Source organism: Pogona vitticeps, chromosome 1 (genome assembly GCF_051106095.1).
Source record: "Pogona vitticeps strain Pit_001003342236 chromosome 1, PviZW2.1, whole genome shotgun sequence".
In the NCBI taxonomy this organism is placed as follows: Eukaryota; Metazoa; Chordata; class Lepidosauria; order Squamata; family Agamidae; genus Pogona; species Pogona vitticeps.
In genome coordinates, this window is record NC_135783.1 from 179,866,170 (window position 1) to 179,891,358 (window position 25,189).

General features: G+C 42.7%; 1 protein-coding gene across 2 annotated transcripts in view; it reads right to left on the reverse strand.

The window, feature by feature from the left end:
- NRP2 (neuropilin 2) overlaps positions 1-25,189 on the reverse strand; it is a 249,724-nt gene that overhangs the window by 35,952 nt on the left and 188,583 nt on the right. The window contains exon 16 of one of the 2 annotated variants that reach the window (XM_020780759.3): positions 17,141-18,058. The exons of the other annotated variant lie outside the window; for it this stretch is intronic. Within the exon in view, the coding sequence (XP_020636418.3) occupies positions 17,778-18,058 (281 nt within the window). The 3' untranslated portion in view covers positions 17,141-17,777. Of the gene's footprint in view, positions 1-17,140; positions 18,059-25,189 lie in introns of those variants that run through there. 2 annotated transcript variants of the gene reach the window in all.

Consider the following 25,189-nt stretch of genomic DNA (forward strand, 5'->3'; position numbering starts at 1 on the left):
TGGCCTTGGTTTCTTCCTTAATCTGGAGGCATCTGGGAATTACAACAGTTTCAAGTTGTTGTAAATTGCCAGAGGACCTTCTTTGGGGTTTTGCAGCTGTGACTCAGCCTTTTTAATTTTTTTTCTTTTTCTTTCTTTTTTTTAATGGCTCTGCCTCCCCAACATTTAGTCATAATGGATTTGAAGGCATGGCTAAAAGAGATCTCTCAGCCGATCCCCATTTCTAGGGATGCTGTTCCAGAGGTAATGAAAGCTCCTTGAAATTGAAAAGCACACCAGAAGCAGTTTGACATACTGTGTTTTCCAGTCAGCAGACAGATTTTAGTACTTGCCTTAAAAAAATATCCTGAATCAATTCGCTAGCATATTTCTGGCTTAAGAAACTAACCATATAAATAGCTCAAACCCAGTTTTTCAAAGAACCAATGTGTCACATTCTTCTTAAAACAATCAGGTAGAATGGAAAAGATACCAGATCACACATTCACACACAAGTTCTGTGGTTTATATTTGTGTTGCCATCCACGTACTGTACACACTTCCATAAATTCGTTTCTATTCAGCAGAACCTTTAAACATGAAATCATGTTACGAAATGCTAGGGATCCAAGTTGCAAGGAAATTACATTTTTGAACATGCTCTCCAGTATGCTGTGCACTGATATATAGGTGCTGAATAGGAGCTGTGTACAGTACTTCGGATGGCAAAGTCAATGCAAGTAATGAAATGCGGAGCTGTCTGTTATTCCATAATTTCTCCCTATCTCTTGATGGATAATTTAAAAACTCCGAAGGAAAAAAGGCTGGGGTTTTAACTAGTGTTATGTGAACATACCTCCGGTTTCACCAACACATTGGCTCAAAATGACATGACAAGCTAGAAAGGAAAATCTTTGCATGACGGTGCTGAATACCTAACATGTTGCCATGTCCATTGTGAAAGATGGGCCTGGCTTCTCTGCTGACCCATTCAAGACACTTTCCCTTTGGTTCAACTTGAATCATGTACACAACCAGCATAGGTTGCAGCTGGGCAATGGGGTGGCCATCTTTCTGACCTCAGGCTCATATCATGCAGGATAATGGAGGCGATTGAAGGAGAAGGAGGGCTCCTGGCTCTCCTTATTTTCCCCCTTTGAAGTAGTCAAAGAGGAATTCAGCTTTTGTGCAGAAAAGTGGCCCTGAGGGAAGGGGGGCACTTTGATACAATACACACACAGTTCCCCCAAATGTAGGCTTGCCTTCCAAAGCTGTAATTAGGCACAGGGCAGAGGAGACCCAGGTGCATGTAAGTCCCTGCTTTTTTCCTCCTGGACTCACAGCAGCTTGTGGCTGTGATTCAGACTTGGAAAATGGCATGGAGGGCGAGTACGGAGGGAGGAGGGCTTCAGCCCTTCCTCCCCATGCTAAATGGGGGACATGAAAAGAGCACCTTTTAGTTAAGAAGCAGCTGCTTACTTCATAGTCCTGGGGAGGGTAGAGAAAAGAATGGTGAAAGTGTCACCCAAGAAACCCCAGGGAGGAGACGGGGGGCATCCTATGTCGGCCATCCTTTCCCTGACCAAAATGTTTCAGCCTTCCAAAAAGCCAGGTCTAATTTATGCCAGGGTCCGCCAGGATTTGTTTTCAGTACCAAGGCAGAGTTCTGAGCTATCTCATGTCATGGTCATAAAAAGGGGCACTCTGCCTGGAGAGCACCTTCATCTCTTTGAACCATTACAATGAATAATGATTGGCCAACCCATATGTTGTGACCACAGCTGGAGCCTTCTCCCATGCAATTCGTCCAGTGCAACTATGATGGACGTGCCCTTGTCTGCCATGAAGGCACGTCTGAGTGTGTGTGCGTGCGCGCGCGCGCCTCCAATTTAACTGCAGAAGAGAAAAAGGGAAGAAGGCATCATTCCTTCTTTGGGGGCAGAAGCACAAAACTCAGTACGGTTGGGGATTGGAGTCCTGACAAGGATGTACCAGCTGTGGCCTTACACCACGGTCAGGACTCTCCCTCAGTTTGGTGACTTGTCGTATTGGCCATGCTCAGCAGTGATGATGACTTCAGTTCTAACTAACTCCTGCGAGCACTTCATTTGCCATGATGGGCTGGCTTAATGCAGTTCATTTTGCCCTGTGTGCTTATTTGATTAGTCTCAGCTCCAGCAGAAAGAGGAGCAGTACACTGTGCAAGTCGGACAGAATGAACCAGACAAAGATGACAAGTCTCCACAGCCCAGCATTCCAGCACTGACCCCTGGACAGCCTGGGTTTAATCATGCTCTTGTAAAATATTCCAGTCACTGGGGACAAACAGTAAATGTAGACAGTGCAATACAGAAGCAGCTATAAAGGGGGTTGACTGTGATGCCCTTGAAAAGCTATCAGTTACTCTTAAGGGCTGACACATTTAAAAACAAAAACAATCTCTCTCACACACACAACCTCTAACATTGCAACCTAACAGTATTGAGGAGCTAAGAAGTTGTCGTAATATTCTGAGAAGTCTGCTATGAGAGCTGTTTAATCCATGCAATTACTTTAATATAATATACTAGGTGTTCTAGAGATTAATGGTGTGCAGCAGGATGATTTACAGCACTGCCTTAAGCCAAGGCTCTTTTACATTAGCAGAGGAATGGACTAAGGAAGCATTTGGCAACCACCTTACACTAGAAGAGCAAGAAACTCTTGTCATTTCCTAAGAGAATCCTGCAGAAGAAAAAATGCAGGAAATAATCGTGCATTAGGAGGCAGAAGAAAAAAATGAAGCACTGCAACCCTTCCAAACCTAACCACTGCTAAGTACAGGTACTGTTTTTATGTCTTAGATGGGGAAGGGAGGGGAACAGAGAAAGAGAAAGAGAGAGAGAGAGATCTGGGAGGGAGTAATTCTTTGCATATTTTGTGGTTGCAGGCAAGAATGGAACATTTCAGAAGTGTTCTCCCCAGTGAGGTGGTGGTTGTTTTGTTTGTTTATGTTTTTTTGCATTTCAGTGCATTTTTGCAAAGAATTGCAGCAGAGTTTGGGGGCTTTTTTTGGCACTGAAAGCTTGTATTTTAAGCAAAAAAATTGCAAATAAATGTTTCTAATATAAAAGACCTCCAGTTTTTTTGTTGTTGTTGTTTTTTGGGGGGGGCTAGCATGCTGATGATGATAGAAGGGTTTTTTAATTTTGTTTTTGTTTTGTTTTGCTGCTGCTGCTGTTATTGTATAGGAGTGAAAAATCTCAAGAGTGGTTGATCTCCTTTCCAGTGGTGTATCACAATGTGTATTTGTCACAGACGAGAAAATTTGCAAGTATTCATCTCGTCCCTAGGAGGCAGGGTGGGAGGGACAACATGAATGAAAGGAAGCGGATGCTTACATGTTAACAGTCTGGTCATGGCAAACTTCAGGGCATTTGTACATATGCTGGGCTCTCATCACTCGTATTACCTCCTGTACAGTATCTGGAAGTTGAGTCAAGGCAACTGGACTTCTTTCTTATATGGTTGAAACTAGAGATGGGGATGAATATAAAAATGGATCGGCTTTTTTGATGAAAATAGCCGATTTGTTAAATATTCGTCCCTTCATATTCGTGGGTTCCACAAACCCCTACAAATATGAATGGATAAATATTTCCCCATTTTATTCATCCCTTTGTATAAAAACAACAAAAACCATTCTCCCTTCAAGCTGCCGATCAGCTGATTGGTGGCTGATAGGGAGCCATCCACCTCCACAGCCACCCCCCCCCACAGTCTACCTCCCACCCCTTCTTCTCCCTATCTTAGCCCCATCCCCACCTCCACTGGCACCCCCTTACCGTAATTGCTGCTGACACTGCTGATGTCTCCATCTGGCCTCTGCAGACACGGCATCTAAAAAGGGAGAATGGCTTCCCTTTGCAAAGATGGCGGCTGCAGCTTCATTTAGGGTGCCCTAAATGAAGCTGCAGCTGCCATCTTCACAAAGGGCAGCCAGTCTCCCTTTTTATATGCCGTGTCTGCGGAGGCCAGATGGAGACCTCAGTGGCGGCAATTACAGTAATGGGGTGTCTGGGGCAATGGCAGTGGGGCGGGAGTGTTTTGTTTAAAAAAAATAACTTTATTTGTTGCTTCATGGGTGCAACTTTGTGCTTCGTCAGTCGTCAACTTTTGACAACTCACGAAGAGAAACGACTCGCCAAAATGGTGAGTCATCCCCATCTCTAGTTGAAACAGTTCGCTATTCATCCAAGTAGCTTCTTCAGTCTGAGGAAAAGTTGGTAGGAGACCCCTGATATATGCTCCACATTGGTTTCACTTCCCGAGGTCTGAATAGGCTTGTTAGATAGACAAAGGACCGGGCTAGGGTGAATGAAAGGATTGGGGGTGAGGGATAATCCCACTTCTGCAGTCCTTCTCCACCCATTGTCATGGGTCATTAATAGTGGTCTTTCTGGTGGGCCTGGTTCTGAGCTTTCTGGGCACTTAAGAAAGGGCAGTATGATAAATAGGAGACAGATTGTATCTAAGGCCTTCACCCCTGTTGAGTGAGGGATTTTCTATATGCACATGTATGGCCTCCCTAGCCCCTCTCAAACCACCTCTTGGTCCAAAAATGAGTATATCTCAGTCATCCAATGAGTGTCCTTTGTCCTTCAAATGAAGGAACACTGCTGATTGTGGTCCTGAGCCGTTGCTTCTCCTGTGCTGGACCATTCTCCTGTTTAGTGGCTGTTTGGTTTCTCCAGTGTAGAGCTCCAAACACTCCTCTTTGCATTGGACCACTTATACTATATTGCTCCTGTTGTGTTTTGGTGTCCGATCTTTTGGGTGGATGAGTCTCTGTCTTAGTGTGTTTGTGGGTTTGAAGTGCACGGGTCTCAGACTGTTCCACTGTCCTGCTGGGTCAGGACATTGCTTTGTTAAAGGCCCATTTTGGATATCCACAGGCCTTAAAGGCTGCCTTCAGATGTCCATCTTCCTTCTTGGCTTCTGTGGAGGAGGTGGGGATGTCCACAAGCCAAGTAGCTTCTTAAGTCTCCTCAGACTAAAGAAGCTACTTGGAAACATTTCAACCTAATAAGAAAGAAGTCCAGTTGCCATGACTCAACTTCCAGATAACCTCCCCTGGATGACTGAGAATTTTGACAGATATTATCTACTGCACTGTTACTAAAATATAGCAACACCAGTTCTTCAGCTGGCACAGTTCTTGAGCTAGCAACATTTTTATAGCAAGCAGGCATTTAATAGGAGAAACTTTTCTAGGCATCCCGTTGTTTAGAAGAAAAAGTAGTAGTAAAAACTCCAACTGTTCATCTGCTGAAGTCATGCATGTTATGGAGATATAAAAGACCTGGCTGCCAGAAAGGTTAGTTTCTCTATTGTAACCACTCCTAGATAATTTGTCGACTTGTCAGTGTTAACCTCTGTCAGGGCTTAAATCTGGTATTTGACAAAGTTAGCAAAGTTAGCTCTTAAACATAATGAACAGACAAAAACATTCAAGTGCATTCTTCAACATTTTTGTTAATAGCTTGGATGAAGGAGTGCAGGGAATACTTATCAAAGTTGTGGATGGCACAAAACTGGGTGGAATAGCTAATATCTTGGAAGACAGGAACAACATTCAAAATGTTCTAGATAGGCTTGAACACTGGACTGAAAAGAACAGAATGAAATTCAACATGGATAAGTGCAAAGTTCTACATCTAGCAGGAGGAAACAAATGCACAACCCCCCAAGATGAAGGATATCTGTTTCAGGAATACTACGAGTGAGAAGGATTTTGGAATTGTAGATCAAAAGCTGATTATGAGCCAACAGTAAAATGTGGCTGCAAAACTGGTCAATGTGATTTTAGGATGCATTAACAGAAGTACTCTCCGAAACCCATGAGGTACTAATCCCCCTCTATGCAGCACTAGTTAGGCCTCAAAACTGTGTGCAGTTTTGGACATTACACTTTAAGAAGGCTGCCAACAAACTGGAACATGTTCAGAGGAGGGCAACAAGAATGATCAGTGGAATGATTGGAAGAACTGGGCATGTTTGCCTTGAGAAAAGAAGACTGAGGGGAAATTTGATGGTACTTTTCAAATGCAGTACAGTGGTGCCCCGCATAGCGACGATAATCCGTTCCGGAAAAATCGTCGCTATGTGGATTCGTCACTATACGGAACAAAAAAGCCCACAGGAATGCATTAAAACATGTTTAATACGTTCCTATGGGCTAAAACTCACCATTATGCGAAAATCCTCCATACGGCTGCCATTTTCGCTGCCCGGTAAGCGAGGAATGGGCGCGAAAACACAGCGGGCGGCCATTTTTTTACCCAGCGGCCATTTTGGAACCACCGATCAGCTGTTCTAAAAACCGCTATGCAAAAATCGGTAAGCGAAACAGCTTACCAATCATTGCAAAGTGATGTTTTACCATTTAAAACATCACAATGAGATCGCTTTTGTGATCGCAAAAACTTAATCGCTATGCGGATTTGTCGTTAAACGGGGCACTCGTTATGCGGGGCACCACTGTACTTGAAAGGTAGTCATACAGAGGAGGAGCAGGTTCTGTTCTCGATCATCCCAGAGTGCAGGACACATAATAATGGGCTCAACCTACAAGAAGCCAGATTTAGGCTGAATATCAGGAAAGACTTCCTAATTGTTAGGGTACTATGACAACGGAACCAATTACCTTAGGAGGTGATGAATGCTAGAGCCATTCAAGAGAAAATCGGACAACCCTCTGTCAGATCTGCTTTGATTTGGATTCGTGCCTTGAGCAGGGGGTTGCACTCAATGGCCTAACAGGCCCCTTCCAACTCCATGATTCTGTGATTCTAAGTGCATGGCTCTCACCTCCATCCGCAACCAATTGCAGGTTGATGTTGCAGTCCCGGACTGCCTCCACACCTAACTTTCCAGAAAATAAACACAGAATACTAAGCCACAGAATGCTTGGAATCTGAAGTACAGGTCCCTGCTGCAAAGACAAGCCCTTAAAGGCAGCAGAAGTTGTGAAGCTTATCTAGCAGTCCCTCAGCAGGATGGGTAAAAATCCTCATATGGGGTTGGCACGAAGCAAAGTAGAATAGGATGCTATAGAAAAAATACATGAGATCCAGAAAGCAAACTAAAAGAGAGATGTACATGATTGAAGGGTAATAAACAAAGGCACGTTAGGCTGAGGAAGGCCAACTCTCTTAGGGCTATATTTCAGCAGCAAACACATGCTTGGCAAAGAGATTGTCCTGGGTTCAGTCCTTGGGCTATCAGGCAGGCTCAGGAAGGACTCCTGCCCGAAGCCTTGGAGAGCTGTGGCCAGTCAGCAAGAATGATACCGGGCAAAGTAGAACCATGACCTGACTCAATATAAGGCAGCCTTTCATGTTCTTATATACACAGTGAACTTCATGGCAGAGCTGGGATTTAAGTTTAGAAGAACTTGCTGGTGTGATGCCCGGCACCCTCCCCTACTCCACACTACCTCTCCTAATGCCTGGGCTTGACTGTTACCACACATGTGTTGTATAACGCCACTGCTGCACAGACTTAGCGTTTCAGGACATAACATATCCACATCCATGACAACTAACTTCTCCTGACCTCACAAAACTCTTTCTAGTTTACATAAGGGCTAAAAACTCTGCCAAACCAAAATGTTTAAAGCAAACCCTGCCAAGCTGAAACGCTTTCGACAGAGCTTCACACAAAAGCTTCTGGTGTCAGCCTGACGATCTCTGGGTTTATTGCTTAAAGAGTGGGTGATGTATCAAGAACTTCCACAGTGAATTATCTTCTGGAATAATCAACACTGGAAAACAAAATAATACATTTCCTCTACAAGGTCATTCTCCCTGGCCTGAGTAAAGGAATGCAAATTGCAACAGGAAAATACCCACAAACCTGGGGTTCTTCACATCCAGTGATCCTAAGGGGGGGTCAAACTGGACAATACAATTAGCCTGTGTTTTGGATAGGTGCTACCTCAATCGGTGCAAGGCATCTGCTTGTCATAGTGCAGACCTGGGCAAAATGCAGCCCTCCAGATGTTGCTGAACTGCAACTCCCAGCAATCCTCACTACTGGCTGTGTGGGCTAGGATTGCTGGGAGTTGCAGTTCAGCAACATCTGGAGGGCCACATTTTGCCCAGGTCTGTCATAGTGCATGCTTTTCTGCACCTCTCCATCGTGTATTTAGTGTGCTTTGTTTTATGAATGGGTCATTAGGAGCCAAACACAGTCTTAATTTTCAAGTTTAGTAACTGAGACATCTCTCTCTGAGGAAATCTCACAATGGGAGGCAAATGGATCAACTAGAGGAAATACAGATTTCCTCCAAATGACAGAAACAAAAGGCATAAAAACAAAAAACAAATTCCCACTCCATACTCTGATGGTACCTTTATTAGACCAAACAAAAAAGGCACCTAAAATTCTAAGAAAGCACTATTTGTGTCTTTTTGGTTGGCCTAACAAATAAGCATATATCCTGGTTTTAATCCATGCATAGTTCCAGTCTGCCTAGACCAGTAATCACCAGTCTAACTGCAGTGGCTCTTCAGCATCTCCAAGGTCTTTCTCCTCACTTGCTATCTTTTAACTGGAAATACCGGGGGGGGGGGGGGTTGGACCTGGAATCAGAACCCTCTGGGTTGCTGTGCCCCTGAGCTGGAGACAGCCCCATTGCCAGCTTCTCTAACAGAGAACAGTCTTAACAATCCCACTGAACAACTTTACTCCCCCCCCCCGAAGCACCTGAGGAACTCTTGCATTTTAAAATTTAATCAGTTTATTTAATGCATTTCTTAGTGACCTCTCAAGCTTGTGGGCTTCCCACAGTCTTCACAGGTGAGGTTGGAAAGCAACTCTTGCCTGAATCAGCTGTTTAATGTTTAATGCACCATTTACAGTGGTCAAAATGTGGCACAGCACTGGAGAGATTTTGTACGTAGCATTTGTTTGGGGGTGGGGAGGCGAGCAACAGAGAGTGCAGGGTCTCTTTTGACTAACTACTAACATTTATGGCAGCGTAAGATCGTACAGACAAATAGCCCACCAAATGCTAGTATTTTAAACCATGTGTTTGGCACCACAAGATGCTCTGTTGCGTGTACCTAAGAGAATGCATAGCTTCAAAAGCTTCTACTAACACACACATAGCCTATTTGATCCCCACCACCACCCATCTATCCTTTTCTATCTGTGGAAACAAGGATCCTCCTTTTGTCACAAGACAGGTAGGAGGGAAACGCGGGCAACAGACAACAAGGGAGCAGGACAAAAAACCTGCTGCATTCATGTGTTTATAAAGGGGTTATTCAGAAGGGATGCCATCCAGTACCCCTCTTTTAGGAATCATGTCCCTACTCTTCAATTTGCAAAGTGGTTGAAGCAGGTTAACTTGACCTCTTCATGAACAGATTGTGCTCCCTATTTCCTGCTTCATGGCAGAACCCACCCAGCTCCCAGGTTGAGCCTGTGTTGTGTAAAAGGCATTATCTTTTACTGTTTTAAATTTGCTGTTTGTCAATTTCATTTTGATGGAGTGGAGTATACACATCATTTGCTTTTTCTAATTTGTGCAGCATTGTCCATCGGGCACATAGCACCCCTTTATCCATCTCTTTTCTAAGCCGAGGCTCTTCATCTTTTTTATCCTCTCCTCATATGGAAAGTGTTTGCAACCACATGTTTTGCCATTTAAAAATTATAGCCCCTTGAAGTATGACCCTAAAAAAAAAAAACCCGTTGCTGTTTTTTGACTTCTAACACTTCACCATCAGAATTTCTTTAATGACTCGCATTTGTTCCTTGGGGCTCTCTCTATCTCTAGAGTAATCAATCAAGCTCTTTTGGTGAAACTGTCTAATGCGCCTGAAGACAGGAGAATTACGAAAATTGTTCTCTACCAAGAACACAACCATTTTTGTTCCCCATTACGACTTGATCCAGATTAAGACAATACTAAAGCTGAAAGCTAATTGCTCAGATGAAATGATACAGCTCACTGAGCTTGTGTGTGTGTGGGGGGGGAGGGATGTGGGTTTTTACAAAAAGGCTATTACGTGCTCAAGCATTGCTACGAATCATCTAGGTGCCTTTGCAGGATTCAGGCAATATATTCAAGATGACTTTCCAAACTGAGGCTGTGGAACATGTAGGGTCTGTAAAAGTTGTTGGATACAAATCCCATCAAAATTAGCCAAGTGCTTTCGGATGATGGGAGGTGGAGTCCAGCAACATATTGAAGCTCGCACATTTCCAAACTCTGCTTTACACCATTATTTATTCACCAAGGGTGGGCTGCATCTCAGCAGCCGTTTCCCTGAACTGCAAGTGGGCTGCAACAAGTTTCCAACAGGAGCAGACCCACTGAAATCAATGGAAGTTACATACGCTTAACTGAAAAGTCCCATTCATTTCAAGAGATCTACCATAGTTGGGGCTGACCCTAGATATAGTCCCGTACCTGTCAAAAAGTTGGGGTCTAGAATTGCACAGACACAGTTTTGCACGACTACCTCTTGTCCATGGTTTAGCTGGTAACACTTGGGGTGGTCTGCCTAATTTCTCCCATGTAAACTCCAGGCATTTGCTAGCTTGGAGGTAGAGAGTACGCTCAGGCAGATTGACAGTGTCCTGACCAAACCAATTTGGAAGTGGCATTTTTAAGCCTTCATGAAATATCCTGATTCTGCCACTTGATTTGAAACAAAGATATTTCTGTGACTTGACTAATACAAATAAAGTCTTTGGTCCTTTGAAATCCAAAGAAGATTGCATTTTAGGCATTGCATGAAGTTACACATCATATGCTGCTGAACATGGAATCAGATGGTAGGATGGAACCTCTTGAATGTTCTGTATTCCCACCCCCTTCCCTTATAGAAGGATTCTTCACACATTAAGTAGAGGATTCACTACTGTCGTTGAAACTCTCCTGGATTCCCTTAAAACTCCTCAACTCTTTTGTCTGACAAGGAACCTTCAGGTCCATTCCAAGTTTCTGTTCAAGAATAATGTACAAATGGCAAACGTAGCATTCTCCCAGTTGCGAGTCCTATTTCTTTAACCCATATTATAGTGTTGTGCAACTAAAGACAAGCGGGAATAGCACGTAGGTCTACACGTAGGGAGGGGTCTACACATAGGAAGGAATCGCTTCTTAAAATTAAGATGGTGCCCTTTTTTAGATGTGCATTCATTCAAATCTATGCAAATACAAAGTACCCAATTGTCCAACACTGAGATGAAACATTCCCTCCTCCCACCCTCTGCAAAGGATGTGATGGGCAGGCTGGCCAAATACCCATCTTAATTAGCCAAGCTTTTCCAAATATGTTTTTCTGAATGGCAGCTTCTTGCCTTGTTTTGCTATAGCTGAGCTCTCTTGAATCCTGTGGGACACTGCAAAAAGATGTGTCTCATCTCCTGGGCTTGTCCTCCTGAGAAATCTAGTACAATCAGACTCAGCAACTGAACACTTTAGCAAAATCCCAAAAGAATCATATGAGTTGGCTCAGCTGATGAAGACGATTACATTCCTAACAAGCAATGACAGAAAAGGGAAAATAGGTGGGGGAGAAGGGGAAGCTACCATTAAGCCTCGATCCAGTGCATAAATGGAGTTTAATCCTTGGCTGAGATATAAATTATTACTAGGGCTCAACATAAAAGTTCTCCTCTCCTCCCCAGTCCCAAATCTGTGAAGCTTGAATATTACTCACTGGTGTGAGAAAGGCATTTTAGCCTATGATCAGAGCAGCTGTTCTTCACTATTTATATAATTTTAATGACAAAAGTTTGAAAATTAGGATCTAAAGATGGATCTCTATCCATTCCAGCTCAACTGAGGGATTAAAGAAGATTTGGCCCTTTGTCAAGTTTTGCTTTCCTCATGCTAAGTGTCCTATAATAGCCACAACAATTTTTTTTCCTGCCAAAACTGATTGTGGAAGGGAGAGCAATTTGTAGCTTCTCTGCAGCTGTCCCCAGCTTTCACCAGACTCTGTCAGGAGCCAAACATGCAATAAATCTTGATGCTTTCCAAATGTAGAAATCAAAACTTTTCTTGCCCTCATTTAGTTCATTAAACTGGAACAGAGACACTCTTTTTTTTTAAAGGAAGTCCTGCCTATCTGATCTCTAAGTTAAGGTCATTCATAACTATGTGTGTACAGTACAGTATACACGATGGATGCCATTTCTTTGCTTCTCTCGTATCACAGAACAGCTTCCATGGGAAGGACATTCACTATAACTGAGAATCCCTTCAACCTGATGATGACCTTCACATGTGCCTCTTTTTCAGCCTTTTCTTCACATTATATTGTGCTCTGTTGCTTTTAAGTTGATTTTCTTTACTGCTTTTAATATAATACTTATTTCTAAAATATTTCTATACTTACTGTTTTGAGCTTTTAAATATTGTCCTTCTAATGATGTAAGCTTCCTTAGGTCCTTTTGAATAGAAAGGCCGGGTAAAAATATTAAATTAAATAAATCATGTGGTTGAATTCACTGGCTGAAACCCAGCAGAAAGGCACAACTAGAGTAGGTCCATTGAATCAACGGAACTTCTAGGAGGCTGACTAACCAAATTTAATATTTTATTTATTTATTTATTCTATTTATATCCTGCTTATCTTCACAAATCTTCACAAATTCCATGAGCCTACTCTAGTTGTGACTTCAGCTACTCTGTAATATAACTTTGTTGCACTTTGCCCTGCCCCTATGAGGACCTGTGATGTGCAAAATAAAGATAAAGCTGAATACTGACATTGTCTTAATCCCAAAGCAGAGGTTCCTGAATCAGAGGTGGAAGGATTTGTCTTGTAAGAGAGTGCTCTTCATCTTCCACATCTGAATGGGTGCCAGATAAGATTGATTGTTGGTACTGGGCTGGGAGAAAGAGCGGCAACAGCAATAGTACATATTTTGTGCCATATAATTAAACCTTAGAATTTCAAAGGTACAACCAGGCATTCCTGAAATTTCAGGGGAACGACACACAAACCCTACTAATACAATGGGAAAGAATTGTGTCTCAGAGGCAGAGCACATGCCTTGTGTGGGGAAAATTCCAAAAATCCAAAAGGCCTCCATCTTCTTAATAAAAATAAAATGTTCAGTTAAATGACACCTCTGTCTGGTGGTGGAGAATGCCATTTGTGAGCAACAAGGGCCTAGGAAACAGGTAGAAGTGGACCTTAAGTGGCTGAGAAGTGATACGAGATGATATACAGTAATGAGGAACAGAAAAAAGCAGAGAAAATAAAGGAGGAAGGGGAAGAAATGGAGGGGCCCAAAAGCTCAAGCCCACATTTTTTGGTACATCCTCTTATTTTTTACAACAAACCCTTGAGAAACAGTTCAGTATGTTTCTGTGCCTAATGAAGAAAATCTGAGCGAGAACCCTTCTTATATTTAATTTAAAAATTCATGATATTCTGATGCTTGGTCAGCGGCCAGAGGAAAGCACCTTATTGTCTAATGGTAGAGCCAGCTCTGCCTGTGAAACAGATCATCTGCTGAGAGGTGACTTTCCCAGCATTATTGCTGAATGACAGAATACATTCTTTACATGCAGAGGCTCGACCTTTGACATCTCTAGGGACTGAACTGAGAAAGATGCACAATATTGAGGTAGACGGAACAATGGTCTGACTTCCTTTTTTTAGTGCTCTTCATATCCTGCTACAGGGCTTCTCAACCTACAAGCGTGAGACAGGATCTTCGTATTGCTCACAGCTTGTACAATATGTGAGGCTGTTATTCGGATGTGATGTGGACTACGCCTAGGAAACAGTTTCTTCTGAGCACATGAGCTGCATATTAATATGGGTCACCTATCCCTTAATCTACTTGAGTCACTCTCTGTATTCATAATGAGAATGGGGTTTCAAAATATTTAGTGTATGCTTAGCTTTCAACAATATATCCAAAGTGTCCAGTTTTTCAAAGCATGACTGAGGGATGTAGAAACTTTAGTCTGTTGTTGTAAGCATCAAAAGGTGGGATTTTTTTCCTGTTAGTTTTGTAGCCTTATTTTTAAAATAATAATTAATTAATAATAATATTTATACTACTCCAACTCCTAGATGTGTGATCTCATAGATATGATGATAAAATCTAGCCCACCTCCCATGTCAGGAGTGTTTCGATGGAGTTCCTGCATGGCCGGGTGTTGGACTTGATGACCGCTGTGGTCTTTTCCAACTCTGTGATTCCTCTTATTCACCTCATATGATTGGCTTGGACTTATTAAAATTTAAACCTCAAATCTTCCAAGCTGAGGTGATCAAATTGTTAAAATTTGAAGCCTTCATGGCAAGGCAGGGCCTCATAAATCCCCCTACTTCCCCACCTAGGTGACAGAAACCCACAGCCACACATTCCGCTGATCTTCAGTCATCTTATCTCGCCCCCTTCCTTGTATTTACGCATTGCTACTCACTTCTTGATCAGGCCATAATAACTTCCACCGCATTTGTGATAAGGCAGAACATCTGAGTAGCTGCAGTTTCTCCCAACCCATCTCTCTATATAGTGTCTCTCCCACATCCACAGCTCTCCCTTCCCCTAGCCATCTCACATTGATGGGGAAAACAGGGGTCACTATAGACACAGGAATATGTAGAAATGCAGTTTGTTGAGCTGTTTTGTAGCTATAACCCAAGAGGGCGGAGGCAGATGGGGGGATAAAAAAAGCAGATCTATGTATAAAAATATCATCATTTTATTACATTCCACACAATACATTGTCAAGAATTTTCAAAATTCCACAAGATATTTTCACACACAGGCAACTGGGTGATGTTGACGATGTCACAGCTGTAAAAGGGAGGGGTTGAAAGCTGGCAGTAAAAACTGGGAGTCGGCAGGGTAGTCTTTGGCGAATTTTTAAAAATGGGATCTCTTAATCAGCTTAAAGACGCATCGACTGAGCGTATTTGACCCAGTGGGAAACCTGGGGCACTGCTTAAGGTATTTACACTGCTGGGGTAGAATCAGGAAAACCAGTGGGAGGTTCAATTCATCTTTACCTGTCTTTATTTTCCTTTGGAAATTCCTATCTCAGTACCTGTAGGACAGAAATTATAAGTACTGCACTTGCTAACATGTTACTTCCACACTGAAAGAAGTTTCCCTTAGACCCAACAAAGAACCCACCATGCGAACAAAGCATGTCTTAAAACTAACTTCCTAAAAAAAACCCAATTCACAGAAGAGGAAGTCACCTGGGCAGAGATCCTCCGTTAAGAGGTATATTTACCTCCGTCCCCATTTGCTGAGATGAGACATGGGAACACTTTGCTCTCACATATCTCTTCTTTCTTAGGTGTAGTTTATCCGCACACGTACACACTCATATGTTCTTCATAGACACTCCCAACTTTAAAGAACAGTTTCTCTACTAAACAGCACAGTGTGGCATTTAACCCAGCTAAGCAAGTATCTTGGCAGAGTATTTTTTTGCTACATGCACTCGAGCATGCTACCTGAATAACACCGGGTGGAAGGATGTGTCCTGAGAAACATCACTCCTCAGGAAACTGGCAATGAAGCTCCAGTCTCTTTCATGAACCCTGCCCACCGAATGTACACGTGAGATTCAATCCACCGGGAATGTCTCCCAGATAATTAAAATGGTGGGAGATTCTTACTCTGGCACCACCATTTTGGTACAAGTCTCACTGATTTTGGTAGGGCTTCTACAAGAGACGCTCCCCCGCCCCTACAATGGCCTGAACCCTTAGCACAACAATATGACTGTTCTAAGATTCTTTTGTCATGAGGGTGAAAGGCTAGATTGACATTTTATGGAGGGTATAACTAGTCACAACTGGATTTTAATTTTTTCTTTTTTAAGCCAACGGTGTTGGTAAATTCTATTCAGTAGGGATGAATTTTGCCTGAAATATATCAGAACGAACAATTCCAACCACCTTTGTGTGTTATCACTTGTTAATCTATATAAGGCATTTCCATTGCATTACTTCAGAGCAAATCAATAGATAGAGGCTTATCGCAGACTCCATTATGTCTCCTTCGTTAAAAGATGCAGAGATATCTGGATTTTAGCAGGCCCTATTCTTTGGGCTTAGGTTGATAGATGTCATTACTAACATCTTAAGAAGCAACATGACCACCAATGTTAACTGTGTCAGTCAGCTGCTTATGTGAACTTGGAGAAAGGAAACAAAGGGGAAACTGCTGTTTATCCTTTGTCAATTACTTGTAAAAAATACCAGTAAGAAATGTCCTTCCTCTCACAAAAAAAGAAAAAGAAAAAAACAAAAAGAAAGGAGAGCATCACTAAGAGTGAACTTAATCTGAATAAATAAACCTCAGATTTATGGAGTTACCACATATTCCTAAACCTTAGAGATACTGGTGTCTATGTATTACTCTATGGTTGGCTTAACAGATAAAATGAATATTCAGTATGAACTTCTCTTTCATAAGGCAACTTGATAAAAATTGGTTTTGTTGAGGGATTAATTCCATTACCAAAATAATGGCTAAGTTTTTGTTATGTTTTTTTGGGGGGCAGGACACTGTAAGACAGGGGTGTCCAACCTTTCACCTTCCCTGGGCCACATTAGAAGATGAAAATTTGGTTTGGGCCGCATATACATTTGGTTTGGGCCGCACATATATTTGGTATGGGCCGCATGGGGGGGGCAGCCCTAGCCGTCCTCCGCAGCCCCGCTCCAAGCGCGCTTACCAGCAGCTGCGATCTCAGACAGCAGAGACTGCCAGCTTCAACTCCGGCGGCTTTATGGGGCCGGGAGGGGGTCTACCTATTGACGGGGACGGCACAATGCAGTCACACAGCCCCCCTCTCTCCTCCCCTCCTGCTCCTTCCTTCCTTCCCTCTCTCCCCCTGTACTGTTGTGACATGCCCTGGCCACATTCCAGCTACAAGCGCTGGCAGTGTAACTTAAAACTTTGGAATTTCTTTAAAAATAAAAAATTGCACTGGGCCGCATTACGAGCTGACCTGGGCCGCATGCGGCCCTCGGGCCGTGGGTTGGACAAGCCTGCTGTAAGATCTTAGATTGGACCGTCTCCAAGCGTTTCTCCCTACCATCCATTGTGGCCTGCCTGCCTTCCTTCCTTCCTTGGCTTGGCAGTCTAAAATCTTCCTTTGACAGAGCTGTTCCTTCATTTTCACCTGTCTGAACCTGCTGACGTTCTTAAGGATATCAAATAGAAACCCAGCCAGAGCTAGATAAGGCAACAAAAAGCATCGTTCACTCCTCCAAGTAAACAAACCCTCAGAAAGGTATTCCAGGGCCTTCCACAAGGCAGAGAAGGAAAAAAGCACTCCCCTTGAAAGCAGTAGCAGTACAAGCAAGTAAGCCCCAAAGGACCTTTCCAAAGAGCCATCCAGCCAATATCACACACCCACACACGTGCACACTTATATACATACTGTATAGATATAGATATACAAGCACACACGCCTATTTCCTTGCATACCCCTCCTGACTTGCTATTGAGTTTCCTTTGCAAGTTGTCTACTAGAAGAAGAAGAAAAAATAAAGTCTTTGAAGAATAAAAATAAAGGAGCATTCACTTTCAAAGAGACAGGGAGAGGCGAGTCTCTTCTGGCAATCCAAGATGCAGCATTATAGTTAAGAGTTTGTAAAAGAACCAAGGGGGTTGGGGAAAAAAAAAGAGAGATGTCTTGAGTTCACATATATATGCTGGGTAAGGAGAAAAGTGCAAAAGTGAGGCAACGTATTTGAAGTCTCAATTGTTTTTGTTTTTTTTACAGCGTTCCTGTTCCAGTCTCAGCAATGCGAGCTGCGGTCCTGCTCTAGTTTTATTGTTAAAGTCGGCTCCACAGCCATAGGGGCCCCGTTGGCATAGTGGGAGGTTTTGTAGGTGATGGAGTGATCACTCTTCTTGGCCGCATAGCGGAACCGGTGGTAGTGGAGCACAAGGGCCAGCGCGACGGAGACCAGAACCAGAACAGCACCTCCGGCGGCCATAACGTAATACCAGTAGGCTGGAATGGGCTGCACTGACACCGTGTCCACTGTGGGCTCGCTCCCTGGCAGAAGGGTGCCCCCTGGGGGAGAGACAGAAGAACGTTGCTAGGTGGGAGGCATGCAGGCCAATAAAAAAAGACACACATACACACACACGCACGCACATAAATATAGATGTATTGACATGCATTTCAGAGTTTTGAGCAGTTTAAACGAAGTCTGCATGACCGAGCTTTCCCTTTGCTGGGAATGTAATTTGGATTTTTGACAGGCAGGCAAATTAAAGCATTTTATTAATTAGGCTGGGAGGAGAGAAGGAGGATGCAAATTTTGTTAATAGCCATTATACTTAACAGAAACAGCCCCCCCCACTCCCCATTTTGCCAACTCTCCCCCCTCCAATCAGCCCGGTCTTGTTGCAATGTGGCACTTGTTTGTCAAGCAATGACAAAACACATCACACTTTCAAACAAGTGACAAGAGTTTAATTGCAACATACGAAGGAGGTTGTGACAGGATCACAGGGATAGACAGTGGGGGGGGGGGACATGCTTCATTCCTATGAGAAAAGAAAGTGGAGAAGAATCTGCAGAGAAGACTCTGATCTTCCCCAGGGCATGATGCAGAGTTCTAGATATTTTAGAACTGCCCCAGTCTCAACTCCCAGCTCTGAATTTCTGAATAGGACATGCCAAAGGAGTTCCCCTCCATGACTGCGCAATATGATTGTCTGAATCATGCCTAAACCAGGAACTGAATGACAGCAGAATCCTGTTTAGCCAGATGGAAATCTCCCTGTGTTTAATGAAGCTTACATCTTAATAACTGTCTGCCATTATTGTTTAGGTATATCTGATAGAAGTAATCACTTCATGCTAATAGTTATTGGAAGCGATATATCCAGGCTTTACAACTGGCTTCTATCCCTTATATTCTAATTTTTCTGAAATATTTATTTATTTGTTTATTTGTCTCATGTACAAGCTGCCTTTCTCCCACTGAGGGGAATAAGTGGCCTGTGATGTGGTTTTTTTTAAAAGAATTTAAAAACACCATAAATTATACATTAAAAACAATGCAAGTATAATAATAATTAAAATACATTGAAACATTTAAAGCATTTACAACTTTAAAAACAAATTTACTCAGCTAAAAACCAGCATTTAGGATGTGCTTACACACTGAAACACTCCTGAGTTTGCATCAGGTTTAGCACGCTTGAAATCGATTTTACAATATATGCTTGCACAGTGTACAACTGAGGGAACTTTTTTTTGACCAGGAAGTGTTTTTTGGTTGTTGTTTTTTTGAAAGCAAGGTATTTTAAACACCCTCCAGGGGGTTGTTTATTTTAACTCATCTGTAAAAGCCATTTATTTTGAATCATTTTGGCATATGTGCTCGCATGTGTTGAAGTAAATTGTCTCTGTAGGGTTTGTCAAGTAATGGATGCCGTGATCATGGGTTTGGGGCTGTAGGGAAACCTTGCAGTCCCACCTGTTATATATTTTTTCTATTTGTAATACTGAATTAACACTATTCCAGTTTGAAAGAAAAAACCCCTCAAGTATTAAAAATAACACCACCGGTAGCATCAGTGAGTGGTTGTGAGAGGAAACCAGCATGAGGGTGGGCACTGGATGAAGCCTCAAATGCGATGGGTTTGTGGCACCCATCTATCTTCGCACTGGCTGCCTCTCATAGCCTTTCACCAATGCCACAGCTGTTATTTTAAATATTTGTTTCATTTTTAAATTTTTTTTTCAAACAGGGATAGCGCTAGTTTGGTATTAGAGATAGAAAGAAATTACAGTATAACAGTTCAGATTGCAAGGTTTCCCTGCAGCCTGAAACACATAATCCTGGCATCCATTACTTGATAAACCCCACACAGTCAAGCACACATGCCAACGCAAGTGTGGCCGGGCACAGGAGAAAGCCTCAAATGCAACGATTTTAAAAGCCCATGTAGCCTCTTCAACTAATATACAACACAACCTAAAAACTGGTTAAACGTTTTCCCAGAGGATGCACTCAATGACCCAAAAACCATGTGATTACCAATCCATCACCAATGTACTTCAATAGCGTAACCACACCCCCAGTTATTTTTTTAAATCCTGCCTGAAGGGTTAGATTTTCAGCTGTTGACAGAAGCATAAAAGAGAAGAGGCTAACCTAACATTCTCAAGACAGAGCATTCCACAAACTGGGAGCAGCCACAGAAAATCTCCCTCCCAGGCCCTGATATGATGTATAAAAGGGCTGTTAGCTAGTTAATTTGCTCTTGGGCTTTAATCCTATACTCACTTAGCGAAGAAATCCCCACTGGACTTATTTCTGAGCTGGTGTTATAAGATTACATTGTGATCATTGGTTACCTGGCACTTAACAAATTAATTGATCAAACTTAATTAAAGTGTAGATTGCCATGTTCTTAATATATACCCTTTTAAGTACTGAATAATATAATAGGATACATATTACAATTTAATAAAAGCAAGCATTTGTTAAAGGGAAAGCCCATCAGCAATATTTTAGATAATTGAAAGTATTTTATTTTATTTTTATTTTTCTAAAGCAAAAGCAGAAACCAGTCTCAAAATTCAAGCAGGGAAGCCCTTAACCTGCTCTCCCACCAGCTACTATTTCTACCACTGATTAAACTTCTGCTGCAATTAGTCAACTAAAGCTTTAGTTAGGGTACCAATAAGACATATGTCTGCTTGGAGCAGTACTTTTTAGAAAAGACTCTTTAGTATGCAGCCAGTGTGCCCACATGAAGACAACACTTCTATCAGTCTACAGAAATGCTCAAATACGTAAAGCCGCAGGTAGAGGGCTTGTTTACCTTTCTACATGAGTGCTCCCTTCCTTCTCTCCAAAAACAGTGGTGCTCATTATAGGAGCTTATCCAGGAATAAGCTCTCTGGTCTGTTTATACGATGGTTCTGATGCCGAGACCAATCAGAGTTGGCCTTTGCATCAGCCATGGACAACCTGCCTTCTGTCAAGGCCCACATTCACTCAGGGACATCTATCAGTAGAGCTGAAGCCCTTGGCACAGCCTTTCTTTCTGCAACCACCTCCTCCTTTTGACCTTGTTCTTTCCAAAATTCTCCCACTTTTCCTCATTCTCTTCCACTCTTTTCCTCTTCTTCCCTGCCCAACAGGTTCCTGGGGGAAGAACAGACTGCTTTTGCTAAGGCCCTAGTCACGTGACGGAAATATTTTCTAGTTCTTCCAATACTTTCCGTATCGCTGTTGTACTGTATTGTGGCCATCTGGTTTATATCCCAGGACAAACGTCCCAAGAACTTTTAGCAGTATCGATTTATTTCCTCCTATTTGTATCATTATGGTCATCTGCACCAGGGGTGGGCAATTAATTTCTATAGTGGGGGCCACATGAAAAACCTGAACTGTGTTCGGGGGCCAAACCAACTTTACTTAAAAATAAAATGAAACAGTGCAGTGGTTAAACTGCTGTACTGCAGCCAAAACTGTGCTCACGACTTGGGGTTCAATCCCACGTAGCCACGTCAAGGTTGACTCAGCCTTCTATCCTTTCGAGGTTGGAAAAATGAGTACCCAGCTTGCTGGGTGGAGGGGGCAATGTGTAGCCTGCATAATTAAATTGTAAACCACCCAGAGAGTGCTTGAAGCGCTATGGGGCGGTATATAAGCAGCACGCTTTGCTTTGCTTTTATTTTAAACTTGTTAATCTTCACAAATACTAAAGAGGTTTTTTGCGGTATGTTAAAGATAAGCAACTGATCAACTTTAGACAAAAAGCTATAAATGGTTTTGATGTTCAAAACTGTCCGTGGGCTGGACAGGAGCTCGCGGTAACGATTTATTTTCTCTCTTGCTTCAAGGGGCAATTTTAGCCCCTTGATTTATATATATCACCCACAGCTATCGTTTCCAGCTCCTTTTGCTCCAGTCGCGATGCAATCCCACGGGGGGGGGGGGCGACTTGCATGCGGGGTGGTGAAGGAAAGTAGAGGGAACATTGATCAGGAAGAGTTTTCTGTTTAAGAAAGAATCCCTCTGGCTGCTCTTGCAGAACTGCATCGCACACCATGAACTTGGGATATCCATGCAGCAGTACTGGCAATCACACACACCCCGGTTTCCGGTGACATTGGCATACCAATGGTTCAATATATCTTCGCCAGTAATGTGATGGCGGCAGCCCCCCCGGTGAAATACTTTTACCAACATATTGATGTATCAGGCATGAAATATTTTTTTAAAAATAACGTGCCTGATGCAATAATGGCGGCCACCTCCCTGGCTTTGATTTTGAAAAGAAGCAGGGTGGGTTGTGCACGCAGGCAATCTTGGTAGGGAATTCACCTGTACGACAAAGGTACAAAATAACACAACCCTCCTGGCGATGGGGAAATGTTCTGCATTTACTCCGGTAGCCATGAAAATGTCTTGGTTTTGACTCTGCATTGTGTGACCAGGAAAAAAAATAGTGATATAACTGGCAGATAACTACTGTACATTACATTTCCCTCGTCTGACCAGAGCCTAAGAGTCTGAACTAACCACCAACAAACAGCTAAGGAAATTCAGACAAGGGCCAGATAAAATTAGGGTCAAGGCCACATGAGGCCTTCCAGTCACAGGTTGCTGACTCCTGCTCTGAATTACATATATCAGCAATCCGAAACCTTGGCCTTTGGCCTTTCCCCTTTTTCTATTCCTTCATATTCTGGCCGTTCCCTGCCATTAATCTTGATTAGAGGCAGATCACTTTCACCAGATATTTTTTTGGGGGGGGGGTAACTAAACCAGGATCAAGGCATATGTGAATTACAATTTGCCATAAACCAGGAAAGTTGTTACATATTGGCGGTGGCAGTGGTGTGTGTGTGTATGCACACAAACACACGTGTACACTTATGAAACAAGAAAGGAAGACCATGCAGTCTCCTATCTACTTATTACCATGATGCCAAACCATGGCTAGACATTGTATTCAGAGCCTGTAAGTAATATGTTGTCAAGTCAATGAGCAGGATCTGATTCTCATACACAATGTGTATGGGAATTGGAAGAAACCAGTAGGACCACCCACAGCATGTCTTGTTTTATTTAGAAAGTCACATGGTTCTGGGCTGATTCCATACATTTTCCTTCATCGCACTTAGAAATACGTGCACAAAAGGGGAAAACATAGTTAACAGTACTGTACTATTTACAAGTATTCCTCAGCTCACATACTAACCCCCCCCGACTCTCAACATGTTTTATTATGAAAAACAAAGAAAAGCTTCACTAGGCTTGTTCTTTAAGGAGAAGGTTAGAAATGAGATGGGAAGGCATAATTCCACAGGTGGTGGATCCCTTGTTGATAATGACTTGGGTCTCTGGGCAAAAGAGATAGTGCTTTTAAATAGGTGACTCCTGGGCTCCTGCAACCTTGTGTTCATTTGCTGTTCAGCCCAGGGATGGCAACCATGGCTGCTTGGCAACCGAAGCTCTTTGTGTTCCATACAAACCAGAAAAGGGGATGCACAGCTATAAGCCAAGAAATGCATGGCTAGAAACCCATCAGTTTCCCATAAACAACTCTACTGGAACTTGCTGTTTTTAAAAGACTTCATTGCTATGCACACCTAGTTGAGAAATAAGCCCCACTGCAAAGAGTGGGACCTATATATCTTATGAGGATATGTGCATGGTATACACCAGATACGCACACCATTATAATCTGTACATACTGAGTATATATTAGGGCATGTTTAACAGACTGGGTTGAGTTAAACAGGGTCGGGTAGAGGTCCAGTATGCCATTTGGTGGATCTTTGCATCCAAATGGCATACACATCTCTATTTGGTCCATGTCTCTTGTGAAAATGACAAAACCAAACCAAAAAAGCCCCCTTCCTTGACTCCTCTATTCCTCCTTCTGGGAGGAAGTTCCAGTTTTTAATCTTTTTCCTAAATGGTATAGTACTCTTACAATAGACTTTAGAAACTTTTACTTACTTCCTCTGCCCTTCCACGAAAGATCAGAGGAAGTATTTAATCCCATAGTATTGTTAAGTAGTTTAAGAAAACTAAGCTGTCTTAAGCCATCTAACAATACTGGGAAATTGAAAGTGGAAGGGAAATTGAAAGCCATAAGCTCTGCTTTGGTTCCATCCCAGGAATTGCATGTGCTAAAAATGAACCAAAACAGAGTAATCCTACCTGGACTGAAACAAACAAACAAACAAACAAACAAACAAAAAACAGTAGGTAATGACAGAGTCTCAAAAAGGTATAAATAGGATTCTCTGGAGATGGACTGGTTCACTCTAGCAATTATGGTATCCAATCACTGGAATAAAGAGCAAACCAGCCCATCCCCACAGTTGACTAAACAGTCAGACAAATGTCTGTCTGATCACAGGCTGGCTTATACTACACAGTAAACCAATGCTTTCACTGCAATTTTTTTTTTAAAAAAAGCAGTCTACCTACTCAAAAGATTCATTTATTTTTCAGTTGTCTCATATTATGTACAGAAATATTGGGTCCCAAAATGAGATTTAAAATGATATCCAGGGTAGAAACTTTTCCAGGAACAGAAAATCAGCAGATACTGAGGCATTTACTAGAGAGAAGCAAGAAAGATTCAGTTTGTGGTTCAAATATATAATTCCCTCCTCACACATGCGAGCCGGAAGTCACCGTCACAGTTATCCGCAAGTGACCTCCTATTTCCAAGGAGAGGCTGTTTATTGTAGAGGGGAATGAATACATGACCTTCATTCTCACCTTCCACCACAGGCGACCCCTCTGAGGCAAAGTGGAATGACCCAGAGTGAGAACGTGCAGCAAAACTTGCATCAAGCCTGTTCCAGACATAACTAGAGAGCCTTGAATATTAAGATTCTGCAGCAGGTATTAGTTTGCAGAATCCTTCCCCCCAAAAGATTTAGGAGCTGGGGGGCTCTCTTGCCCACCCATCTTCATCAGCATACAGTATGCAGTAGAAGAATGCCTCCTGCTCTGTTCCCTGCTCACTCCAGTTATTTCTGTGACGAGCAGTGCCTCAAATAACTTGAGACCATGGTCGTCTGACCTTCACTGTTTGGACTGACCTTCTCCCACACAGAAATTTGTTCTTTTCCCTCCCCCCCCCCCCCATGCACACACACACTAAACTAGTGGAAGTTTGGGGCAGGAAACACAGAAGGCAGAATGGG